This window comes from Terrapene carolina, unplaced genomic scaffold (genome assembly GCF_002925995.2).
Source record: "Terrapene carolina triunguis isolate 2854851 unplaced genomic scaffold, T_m_triunguis-2.0 Scaffold85, whole genome shotgun sequence".
NCBI lineage: Eukaryota > Metazoa > Chordata > Testudines > Emydidae > Terrapene > Terrapene triunguis.
The window spans coordinates 53,893,074-53,906,658 of NW_020664436.1; the positions used below are offsets into that span (position 1 = coordinate 53,893,074).

General features: G+C 39.9%; 1 protein-coding gene across 4 annotated transcripts in view; it reads right to left on the reverse strand.

The window, feature by feature from the left end:
- AKAP7 (A-kinase anchoring protein 7) overlaps positions 1-13,585 on the reverse strand; it is a 134,511-nt gene that overhangs the window by 71,555 nt on the left and 49,371 nt on the right. For all 4 annotated transcript variants that reach the window (XM_024208258.2, XM_024208260.2, XM_024208259.2 and 1 more), the window contains exon 6: positions 882-994. In XM_024208258.2, the coding sequence (XP_024064026.1) occupies positions 882-994 (113 nt within the window). The remainder of the gene's footprint in view (positions 1-881; positions 995-13,585) is intronic.

Genomic DNA, 13,585 nt, shown 5'->3' on the forward strand with positions numbered 1-13,585 from the left:
GCTTCAGAGACAATGAAGTTTATAAGGGGGAGGAGAGGAAGTTAGTTCAAAAGTACAAAAAGAATGAAAGTCAGATATGGTTTTGATCTGTTGAACTAGCTCGATTTCAGAGTATTGGATAACACTATATAGATTAATAAATAACTTGCAATGAACAAATGAATACCTCATTTACACTACCAAAAGCTGAGATAAAGAGCAAATATTTTGGAGAGCTCTCCTCTGTATCTGTTCACATCAGCATACATAATTAAACATTTTTAGCAAAGAATATGGAGTTAAAATATCTTGCCCTTATGGCTGATCCTCAATTACTGTCCTTTGGTTCACGCAGAAAGTTGCTTGCCTTTTCTGTTTTCCCATTAGAATGGAAAGTGGAATGCCACTCGGAGAGGATAATGCAGTTGCAAGAAAAACAGGAGGACCTCCCCCAGTCCCCCCAAAAAGGCAGCCTGAAAGATATGATCTATCAACTCATATTATTATAAATGCTCTTCATTCCAGAGTCAGTAGTCCGACATGCTGGACAGTTAATTTCCGTATAATTCAAAAATCTTTATTTAAGGTACACTGGAACAATACTTTAGACATAATTGTAATATTTAGATTCTTTTGCAAGAGAAAATAGACCATAATTGTTAACATATCGAGACTATCAAGAGAAGTATTTTGTAGTACAACTTTGGACAAAACATTTTACATATTAACTTTTTTCATAAAAGACTAATATTTTAAAGTCTTACCAGTCCACCTGGTTACAAAGAAGTCGAACCTTGACTGCTCTAGAATATGGCTAAAGTAAAACTGGTGTGCTTACCATTTACTCTCTAAAATAAACTTTTTGGATGGCTGCTGTCATGCTGCATCAAATTTGAGCTTACCTGCTTACGTAGCTCTGGTGATTTTGACAGCTTCATGAAGGTCAAGTGAGGTTTAAAAGCTCTGTTTTCTCCTGCCAAGATGCCCTTTTCTTGAAATATCTTCTTCATGGTCTCTGGAGAATGAAAAATGCAGAGGCCCTAAGATATCAAGTACTGTGGATGCTTAAAAATGTGCTTTCAACTGTAATACGAGTCACATCCATCCCATGTGAAAAGTGAAGATAATCAATAAGAAGGGAAAGGCAGCTTTCTAGTTTCCTTCAAAGTTGCATGTTATATCTGAACAGATCAATCTGATAATTGCAGCTGATCTGAGACACAAGTTACTTCATTTAAAAATAAATCATTGGCAATCTATTTAAACCAATCAATATCCAGTCTAAAATCTGTTCCTCCGACCACAATAGTACCTTTACATTTAAATTGTTCAGGGATTGCAATGATTGACACAATTGCAAATGACAAAAGAATAGTTATGGATAATGAAATGCATTAGACAAAGAAAAGCTATTCTGTGTCAAATTCTATGATCCTTACTTGAATGACCATTTCAGGCCAAGGGAATTTTTGCTTAATAATCACCAAATTTGGCCTAATTGTGAAGGGCAAAGATTGAGAATAGATCAAATGTGATGTTCTTCACCAGTGCTCCACAGTTAGTTAAAAATAAATAAAAAGCAAACATCTATCTGTTGCCTTTCTGACACCTGTATAAAGTGGAATGTGCAGTTCAACTGATTGAGAAGACTGGAACTTTTCTTTTTCATGTGGCTATTTGCCTACATCCAAGGCTAGGCAAAGCTTCTATATTGACCTCTCTTACTCCCTCCCAGCCCATCTACCTAGAACAATATAAATGTTCAATTTACTGGAAGTTAAATCACCACAACTACAATCGTCACTAATGAAATCTACAATAGTGATCTTGCACCCCATTAGACCAGATACTATCTAGAGTTAGCCAGCTTGAACACTACATAGGGTGTTTGCAACGGTGCATACTAGGGCATGTCTATACTGGAACATTCAGGAAAGTTAAGGTGGATCAACTAAACATGTGAAATCAATGTGCATAAATTAAAGAATGTTAATCTCCCATGTGGATGCTCTCACTTAGGAGTAGAGTGGTCTTAATCCCCCTTGGTCATAGTTTTTTTTTAAATACTCTCTGAAATTATACCTTAGAAAATTAAAACTAAAACTTGTTTCCTGACTATTCTGTTTTTATAAATAGACTAAACAGGTTAAAGTATGAGTATTAAGTTACAGCAAATTAAGGTCACTTTACTCCTGAATGAGAGCATCCACATATGTAGTCAGTGGGGAAGGAGAGGTTTGGGGTTAAATGAGCTTTAATATATGTTCCTTGACTTCCCACCTTTAATTGATTTGCCTTAACTTTCCTGAGTATTTGTGTCTGTAGACAAGCTCTTAGTGTTTTCAGTGGGATGACTCACACAGTATGTAAAGTTAAGCATGTGCCTAAGCCTTCATAGAATCAGGATCTAAAGTTTTGAGCTTAAAATTGGTCTAATTTAAAGCTGTGGTTACAGTATGTTGTAGAGAAAATCCTCTGGATTTGAAAAGGAATAACTCCACATTATCTTTCATATCCTTTAAGTGAATATTTCCCCCAAGCGCACTCCATAAAAATACATAACTAAAACTAAAAACTAGCCTATTCATAACATTAGTTAGGAAACTAATTTTATTTAGGTTTCTAAGGTATAATTACATAGTGTATTTTTAAAAGAAACTTAAATTATGAAAGATACCATTATACTGTTTTTAAAATCCAGAGGATTTTTCTCTACCATGTTTTTTTTTTAATTTTTTCAGTTTACTAAAAGAACACCTACCTGTAAGTAGTTGTCACTTGGCCATATATTTAAAATATAGGTCCTGATCCTGGAATCACTTATGCACATGTTTCATGATATGTCAATTTGAGTTCAACAAGACTATTCAAGTACTGAGTTATGCACATGCTTAAGTGTTTGTAGTATAAGGCCTATATGCAATAACAAATCCTTACCAAAATGTGTTCACTTATTGCATGTTTCTGTGTGCCCACAAACACGGGTTTGTTTTGGGGTTACTTTTGAGTGGTTTCAGCTTTTTAAAACAGAAAATAAACTACAGTAATTGCACTTATTTAAAGAATACGTAGGGGGTCAATCCTATGCTTGTTTCTGTGGCCATCAAGGGTTCTGGTGGTGGAACTGGTATGAAGGAGTGAAGAGGATTGGTTGGGGGGTGATCCCCCTGCACTGTGTGCAGATGAATTCTAGGGTAGTTTCCTGCATACCAAGGCAATAAGGATAGGAAGGGCACGGTGGACTGAAAGATTCGCTCCTATGTAGATTCTCCCATACCTGCAGAGAGGGCACATCTGGGTTCTGTGACCTGTCCTATTAAATCCTCAAGGCTGTAACACTGGTTGAAGAGTGGCTCTATGGAGAGGATTCACAATCTATGGAAAGGAATCACTCTTCATTTTCTCCTCAGTGCCCAACCTGGCTATTCTGGCAAGAAACAGGACTGAAGGTTTTCTCCATAGAGAATAACATTTTAGAACAGAAAAGAGAGAATATGTTGTGCGCATTCTAAACATGATGGTGGCTTTATTTACTTGCAGGACTAAAACCCCACAAATCTCTGTAGACTGGAATCTACTCCCACTGAAGTCAATGGCAAAACTCCCATTGACTTCAATGGGAGCAGGATCCAGCCCTATTTTTGTAGTAGCCAAAAGTAACTAACAAACTCCAGAAGTTCTATTAATTAATTAATACTCCTGGGTTCTATTCCCAGCTCTGCCACCAACCTGCTGCAGGCCGTTGGGCAAGTCACTGCTCCTCTCTATGCTTCTGTCTCCCCACCTATCGTTTGTCTTGTCTATTTTGACTTTAAACTCTTAAAGGCAGGGACTGTCTCTCTGTCCATGTGTACATTACCTAACCCAAAGGGCACTGCTCTTGGTTTACGCGTCCACGTACTACCATAAATAAAATAATACATGCTAAAATTATATAAGCTGCCTTTCCTTTTCTCCACCTTCCAGACCCACTGGGCTTCATGCAACAATGGGCTCCCCTTGAAGCGCCTCACTATTCTTGGGGAGAAATAAGGTTAGGTCACGAGAAGTTTCCTCCCCCCTGAGAACGTCTGCTTGTCCTTTTGGAAGGCACATTGAGATCTGCTGATGAGTGCTATATAAGAGCTCGGTATAAATATTTTTTCTCTTCTCTGCCAAGGGAGAGTCCAGACAAAATCCATGTGGTGGTGGGCAGTATAAATACTTATTCATTTTAGCTGCAGCCCGGAATCGGATATTTAACACAGATAGCAAATATTCAATAGGCTGAATTCTACATAAACACACCAAAGCAAAAATTAACCCCATAAAGGCTCCCTGTGCAGAGGACCAGCATAGGGTCTGTGAACCACTTACACCTCACTTGAGGCTGGCTTTCTGCATAAGGGTGAATTTAATCCTGAAATAGGGAAACTAGTAGGGTAGGTATATCCATTGGTTTAAAATATACTCTAAAATGCACATTTATTTTCCTTCCTTCATGGTCCTTCATCCAATTCAATTTATACATGGAAGACTGCAATATTTTTCCTGTATTTAGAGAAGGAATGCTATAACAAGGTTTGGGAACCTGGCTTTATGTCAAGAGTTTTTCTATTAAAGCGCCAAATTAACAATCTTATTGAAGTTACAACCAGGCTGAATTTTGGCCCTTTAGAACGTAAAAGCAAGTTATTTGAAAATATGTTGGTATTAATACAGCAGCTGGAGATGAAGTAATACAGCAGCATCAATATTAGAGTTTCTAGTTGTTAAGCTAATGTTAATGTAAATAGGCTGTACTATTTAGTTATGGTAGCAGGTGCATTCTAATGATATGGACATGTTCAATGTGAGATTTGTTTGCATGTTTGAGTTTGTCACTGTTTGCTCTGTTTAAAGTGCCAGATATTTGTCAATATGTTTTACCTATTTCTACATTTGAAACAATGTTTTGTATGTCTTTGTGGAACATTCATTTGAAGAATGATGCCAAAGATTATACAGCTGTCCAGGCAAATGTCAGTGAACAGCAGATTAGCACATCAAAAACAGACTATTAAAAATAAGTTAGATATGCATGTTCAAAACAATGCAATTGGTAACTCCTATTCATGGGTTTCCAAGTACAGTATCCTCCAGTTTATTCTTTGTGGTTGATAGGTTAAATAATCTGCTGAATAAAGAAGTGGTGTTACATTTATTTAAAAAAAAACTGCCTTGCTCTGTAACAAATCCATGTTATAGTCTCCTGGGTGTTTGATTTGTATTGTTTTGTGTATTTATCAACCCTAGTCCTCACAACAAAGAAGGATTGTTCTTATTAAAACAAACAACTCTGCACCAGCCTCTGATGCTTTGTCTCAGCCCAGGGCACTGCATTGTTTTGTTTGTCTGCTTAGGGCTCTGTTTTGCCACCCATATTTACACCGAGAAGGACTTTAGGTTCAAATCCGGCAATCAAGATTTTCATGAGTGGATCCCTGCACCCATACTGAGCCCCGGTGCCAGCACACGGGTCCACCTGTACAGATCTGATTCATGGAGTATGGTGCTACTCAATGTGAGCATAGGTGGAAGAACTGGGGTCCTAGATTGTAAGTGCCCTTAGGGCATCCATGGCCCATGTCTCTTTGTTCTCTGCCAGCTGTGACCTGTACATCTCTGTTGCATCATCTCTAACTTTACAGGAGAGGAAGTTTTTCAAAACACACTCTTTCTTAATTTTAAAAACAAAGTACTATGCGTAATGGACAAAAATGTATCATTTTAGTGAGAGGAGATAGCAATTTTAAGTTTCCAAGGAATTCATAGAATCACAGGACTGGAAGGGACCTCAGGACGTCATCTAGTCCAGTCCTGTGCACTCATGGCAGGACTAAGTATTATCTAGACCATCCCTGACTGGTGTTTGTCTAACCTGCTCTTAAAAATCTCCAATAATGGAGATTCCACAACTGCCACAGGCAATTTATTCCAGTGCTTAACCACCCTGACAGTTAGGAAGTTTTACCTAATGTACAACTTAAACCTCCACTGCTGCAATTTCAGCCCATTTCTTTTTGTCCTATCCTCAGAGGTTAAGAACAACAATTTTTCTCCCTCCTCCTTGTAACAGGGGGTTGTCCTGATTTCCCTTTTTATAGATTGGCATAATATTTGCCCTTTTCCAGTCTTCTGGAATCTCTCCCATCTTCCATGACTTTTCAGAGATAATCGCTAATGGCTCAGACATCTCCTCAGTCAGCTCCTTGAGTATTCTAAGATGCATTTCATCAGGCCCTGGTGACTTGAAGACATCTAATTTGCCCAAGTAATTTTTAACTGTTCTTTCCCTATTTTAGCCTCTGATCCTACCTCATTTTCACTGGCATTCACTATGTTAGACGTCCAGTCATTACCAACATTCTTGGTGAAAACCAAAACAAAGAAGTCATTAAGCACCTCTGCCATTTCCACATTTTCTGTTATTATTTTGCCCCCCTCATTGAGTAATGGGCCTGCCCTGCCCTTGGTCTTCCTCTTGCTTCTAATGTATTTGTAGAATGTTTTCTTGTTACCCTTTATGTCTCTAGCTAGTTTGATCTCGTTTTATGCCTTGGCTTCCTAATTTTATCCCTACATACTTGTGTTATTTGTTTATATTCAATTGAGTGTATGTGTGTGCCTGTATCACCCCCACAGACTGCCCACTGCTGGGGGTAATTCCAAGTGCCAGAGGAAGGAGGAGCTGTGTGCCCCAGTGATTTCCAACTGCTTCAACCAATACTACAGATGCAGGGCTCCATATTTTATCATTATTATTTGTTACTTCTATATAGCATCCCCACTGTGTGTGTTGTCCTTTACAGAACAAATAAAGCAAGATTCCCTGCTTCAAAGCTATTACAATTTAAAATGAAGATGAGAACACGCAGGAGGAGATGACTCAAGTAATAGAAGAGGGAAAGGACAGTGTGATTGAGAGCACATGGGAGGCTAATGCATGAGTCTTGAATATAACAAAACTTTCTTAGTTTGCAAAGTGATTTTTTAAATGTTATTAGGTTATTGGTTATACACCTACTTGAAGTGGGTTTTGAGAAGACATTTAAAGGCGTAGGGGGAGGGAGGCATGGCAAATGGGGTCAGAAAGGGAGTTGCAAGTGTAGGAGGCATGTGAGAGAAGGACACAAAAGGGGGACAGCAAGGTGGAAAGCTGGTGATAAGCAAAGAGAGTGTAAAATGACTCAACAGCCCAAAGGTAGGAGAGTTTGTGGAGGGACTTGAATAAGAGGTATGCATTTGATTTGGGAGAGAGTAGAAAGCCAGTGATAGGATTACTAGTAGTGCAATCCCCCATGTGCAGTGCTAAATGAGTACCTTGCATCTGAGTTCATAAATCAATATTGCCATGCCCTCAGTCTAACAAGTAAGATCCAAGTTTGCCCTTTTTTTAAAAATTACTTCCTAGCACTCATTTTTGGAGCAGTTCTTAAGTTATTGGAAAACTTATCTTTCATGCAATTTGACATTCTCTTAAGTATTTTGTACTTTATTTTCATAATGTTCAAACTACCCCATGTCACTTGGATCACTTACATTAGATGCAGCTGCATCCATTACATAACTTTTGCTATATCACATTTCAAACCTATTTATGGGGAAAGTTGCTCAAAATAATTGCATGTGGAAGGACCCAAAAATGGAATAGCTAAATCAATAGTGATTCATATGGTGAATCTGACATTGAGCCATAAACTGTAACACAAATAGCTATTTCCATTTTCCAGCTTGCATTAGAAATACCTACGCATGGATTGTGAATGGTATGTGCATTTTCCTCTGCTGTTCTGTTATCTCGGCAACCTGTTCACAATGTAGCTTCAATTTTTAAAAAGGCAAAGCTAGAAACAGTAATTTTTTTATTAAATGACACAAATCTTATAGAATCGCATATCTTACACTTATAAAATGAAAAGAAATGATAGGAGGTTGAACATGTCAATGCATTCTGATTTTTCTAATGCCACTTCAAAGTGAACCCACCTCTTAAAATACGTAATTTGTAGACCTTGTACCTTTTGACAGCCTTTCAACATATTTTGCCAGGTATCACTTAGTGGAAGTGTTGGTTGAGGAGGAACTGTTCGGGCAGTCTCCTGCTGCTACAGGAAAGGCACTTGAAAAGCTGTAAGGGCCAATTCTTGCACCCCTTACTCAGGCACAATTCACATTGACTTCATAAGGGGGCAGTTTGCTCCAGCTGAGGATCTGCCCTTAGTTTTCCCTGAGTAGGGAACTGGACCAAACATGAAATTTGTGAAAACTGCACTAGGGAGTCACATTCTGTCCTGACTTCAGTGGGGCTACATAGTGTGTAAGGCAGTGTAGCACCGGGCCCTGTTTTTCAGCAGTCCACAAAGATTATTCTGTATTTTATGTACATGAATTTAATTGCCAAGAGGTAGTGTTGTCCAGCAAGTAGGGTATGGGAAACTGGGGTTCTATTGCCAGCTGTCACTGAACTGCTGCATAACTTTGGGCAAGTCAGTTCTCCTCTGCGCCTGTTTTCTCTCCACTGTGTATCTATTTTGACTGTAAGCTCTTCAGGGTAGGGACTGTTACTTACTATTTGTATGTACAGCACCTACCACAAAGGGGCTTGAAACTCTCTGTGGGCCTCTGGCTGCTACAATAATGTAAATAATAGTAATAACAATACCTAAGAAGCCTAAGCTAATGATTTTAGTTGCTAATATTTCTGTGTCTATATCACAACTACATATATACATTATAGTTTATTGTACTGGGTAAGCCTTCTTTTGCAATCAAATTAATGCTCTGGAATGTATGATCACAGTGTCAAGCTGCCTATCAGGGCCACCCTATTCATTCTGGGGCTGAAAGAAGGGATCTGATCTAAAGGGTGACTCTTGCTGTCCTGCTCAAAGACTTACTGAACAGTGTCCTCTTCGGAGAGTAAAAAGGGGGTTGCCTCATCTGAAACTCGCCTTGTTTCTGATCTCTCCATTGAAGAAGGAACATCTTGTTTTCTCCACCCATGTGTAGCACTTCTCCTGTGTACGGTTGTCTTTACATCATGCGCATACATGAACAGAGGTTAAAAAGCAATTTATTTCTAGGCTTTTCCACTGTAACTTGGTTTGATGGTGTTGGGTTTTGCCTATAGGGGTTTTTCACCTTTGTTAAGGGTACAGGGTACAGCAATCCCAAATACCTGTGGTGCAAGTTGTGTGCAGTTCAGGTATTCATATGGGTGTATAAACAGATGTTCTTGTTCATAAAGCACAATCTAGGAAGAAGCTGCACCAAGTAACCTCTCTGTGTGCATATGTCAAGGGACATAAATCTGCTGGCATTCACTGTTTACAACTCAGGGAGTGTACTGCCATGTGGGTTACCAATGCACATTGGCGTTCAGGTTTGGCAAGAATTCCTTGCCTGGAGTTAGGCTGAATTTACTAATAAAAAGTTGAGGCCAACTTTATCCCAGAACTTGTGTCTGTCTTCCACTCGGCCTCTGGCCTAAGCAATGTATAATGGGTGTTACTTTTACATCAGGACAATCAGCAAAAATTAGATCGTCATTGTTCCATCTTAAGTATGCATTTGTCATAGCTACAGTTGTTCACTAGGTCCCAGTAAAATGTAAGAGATAATTTATTTGAAGGGGTGAGACCAGTCCCCATGTTTTCAGAAGTCTATCCAGCTTTCCATGTGCAGCATTTCAAGAACAAATCTGGAGCTCAATAATGGGAGCTCTGTGGGGAAACGAGGGGAGCAGACACACCCTAATTTGTATTATGTTGGGTGTGGTGGTGTGCACCTGTAATCCCAGCTGCTTGGGAGGCTGAGGCTGGCGGATCGCTCAGGGATTCTGGGTTGCGGTGCGCTATACCGATTGGGTGTCTAGTGCCACTAATAGCCTGGCCAGTGGGTGGCTGAAGGACTGGCTAGAACAACATGAATGATGTGTTGTGATTGGTGCTCTCTCTGTGAGGGCTGATGGACTGATCGATCAAGGTGATTTGTATTATAGTAGTGCCCAGTGGTCTTAATCAGGATCAAGGCCCCATTGTCCTGGTGCTGTATAAACAGAGAGAGAAGCTTACAATCTAAGCTATCTCTGAATCAGTTATCTTGAAGGAGAGGTTAAACAATGCAAAATTAGAGAGTTGGGCAAGCAAATGGCTAGAATATTATTTTTTTCTTCTCAGACATATAATTATGAGTGAGGATTAAACTGGCAATGAATGAATGCTATAGGTATAAAGATAAAACACCATGAAATAAACTGAATACATTTAAATCTCATTATTAAGGATGAGAAGAAAATGACTTGTAATCCCTCATTTAAAGACTGCCTTTTAGTATCGATATCATTACCATACCTGAACACACAGCGTAACATGAAAGACTTTTAAATAAGATTACATTGACTGGACCTTGTTAATCACTGAAGAGCCAAGAACAACTCTTATCCATGTTCCCTCTCTGTTTTCTACACATGCAGACTACTGCTGCCAGGCTGACTGCAGTCAAATTCCTCTATTCTACCCCCTTCCTTGAGCCCCTGCCTACCCCGCTCAAGCAGCCTTTACCAGTCTTTCTAGGCAAGCTGCAAAGTATCTCCTATATCCTCATCTTCCTGTCCTCTTCTGCATAGAACCAGAAACATAGGGCTGGAAGGGACCTTGAGAGGTCACAAAGTCTAACCCTCTGTGATAAGGCAGGACCTAGTAAACCTAGACCATCTCTGACAGATGTTTGTTCCCCTTGTGCTTAAAAGCGTCCATGATGGGGATTTCACAACCTCCCTTGAAAGCCTATTCCAAAGTTTAATTATTCTTACAAAGTTATTCCTAATATCTAACCTAAATCTCTCTTGCTGTAGATTAAGCCCATTTCTTCTTGTCCTACCTTCAGGGGACTTGGAGACCAGTGGATCACCACCCTCTTTAGAACAGTCCTTAATATATTCAAAGACTGTTATCAGGTCCCCTCTGTCTTCTTTTCTCAAGGCTAAACATGCCCAGTTTTTTTTTAACCTTTCCTTGGAGATCAGGTTTTCTAAACCTTTTGTCATTTTGCTTGTTTGCTTCTCGACTTTCTCCAATTTGTCCAGATCGTTCCTAAAGTGTTGTCCCAGAATTGTACACAATACTCCAGGCGAGGTCTCACCATTGCTGAGCAAGAAAATTACCTCCTCTGCCTTACCATGAGTGTTGTATGTAAAACACCCTAGAATATTAGCCTTCTTTTTTCGTAACTGCATCACACTGTTGACTCATATTGCATTTGTGATCCATTATAACCCCCAGATCCTTTTCAGCACTACTACCATCTAGACAGTTACTCCTCATTTTGTAATTGTGCATTTGATTTTTTTCCCTTCCTAAATAAAGTATTTTGCACTTGTCTTTGTGGAATTTCATCTTGTTGATTTCATACCAATTCTCTAATTTGTCACAGTCATTTTGAATTCTAATCCTGTCCTCCAAAGCATTTGCAACCCCTCCCAGGTTGGTGTCATCTGCAGATTTTATAAGTGTACTCTTCACTCCATTATCCAAATCACTAATGAAAATATTGACTAGTATTGGACCCAGGACTGACCCCTGCAGGACCCCACTAGATATGTCCTTCCAATTTGACAGTGAACCATTGATAACTACTCTTAGAGTATGATCTTTAAACCATTTGTGGATACCCACCTTATAGTAATTTCATATAGACCACATTTCCCTAGTTTGCTTATGAGTCATGTGGGACTGTGTCAAAAGACTTACTAAAAATCAAGATTTATCATGTGTACTGCTCCGTCTCCCACCAGCCCAATACATGGTTTATCACAACCTCCTTAGAAATTCTCCTTTTCTAGCCTTAATATACTCAATGTGTTTCTCTCTTGGTTCTATTCCTACCTCTCTAACTGCTCCTTTAGGCCTTGGCTACACTGGCAATTCACAGCGCTGCACTTGCTGCGCTCAGGGGTGTGAAAAAACACCCCCCCTGAGCGCAGCGAGTGCAGCGCTGTAAAGCGCCAGTGTAATCAGCGCCTGCAGTGCTGCACGCTCCCTCGCAGTGCTGCAAGCTATTCCCCTCGGAGAGGTGGAGTACTTGCAGCGCTGCGAGAGAGCTCTCGCAGCGCTGGCGGCGCGACTACACTCGCGCTTCACAGCGCTGCCGCGGGAGCGCTGTGAATCCGCGAGTGTAGCCAAGGCCCAAGTTTCTCCTTTGGAGGTTTCTCTTGTTCTCCCTACTCCTGCCATCTCAGCATCAATCAGGGCTCCTCCATACCTGGATGATCTGATTCTGATGTACAACTCCAACTACTAGCACTATGCTGATAATTCGAAGATCTACCTTTCTACCCTGGTGTGTTCCTCCACGCTGAATCGTGACATCTCAGATTGGCTCTCAGCCTCCTTTTCATAGATGACCCTCCATCAGATCAATATTAACATGGCTAAAAGTGAACCCATTTGTCTTCTTAAACTCTCCTCTCTTTTGTCTTTTCTCATTACCATTGTTCACTAGCAACCTGTGCATCATCTTTTACTCCTTTCTCACCTCCTCCCCTCTCATTGAAACTGTCACTAAAACCTGCATTCTTCCTCTGCTCTACATCCTCTCCAAAATTTGATTCCACTCATTACAAAAGCACTTGACTAGGACCTGGTCATTTCTTACCTTTGTCTATTAACATCCTCATCTCTGGGTTCCTAGTCTCTTGTCCCACCACCAGCAACAATCTGTCCAAAATACATACACAAAAATATTCTATCTTGATTTGAGACCCAAGAAACTCTTAATGCCAACTGGTAAGGGGGTGCAGAGGGGTTACAGGTATTTCCTGACTCTCGTATGTACATACTATTTCACCAAAGACTTTCACTTGAGGTCTCAAATGAAAGTTAGTGTCACATTGGTTATCAATATCATTGTTAACGGTATGTACATGTGGTATGCCAGGAGTTACCAGAAAATTATGTTCTTAAGCATATAAGTTAAAAGCAGGTCACTAAAAGGTGTCATGCCTTAGACTAATTCCTCTAGACAGAAGGTAAGAAATGTGTCTCTGGCTGTGATGTAAATTAAACATTGTAAGCTAATACAATGTATTTGTCCACTTACATACGAAGTCAAATGCTAAAGATATAAAAACAATGGGAAAAGAGCATACAGGGGGAAAAAATAAGCCACAGGGGGTTATCCTGCCTATGAGTAAAGACAATGAACAGTAAAGGCAAAGATGCCCCTTCATCCTACAGCTGCAAGTAAATGGACAGCACATTTGCAGTCATTAAAGCAGGGTCTCAGCCAAACTTCGCTGAAAATGCTGCAGAGGACTTTGGGTGAGAGAAACTTCTTTAGACAGAAATAACAAGGAGTCTGGTGGCACCTTAAAGACTAACAGATTTTTGGGCAAAAGCTTTCGTGGGTAAAAAACCTCACTTCTTCAGATGCATAGAGTGAAAGTTACAGATGCTGGCATTATATACTGACACATGGAGAGCAGGGAGTTACTTCGCAAGTGGAGAACCAGTGTTGACAGGGCCAATTCAATCAGGGTGGATGTAGTCCACTCCCAATAATAGATGAGGAGGTGTCAATTCCAGGA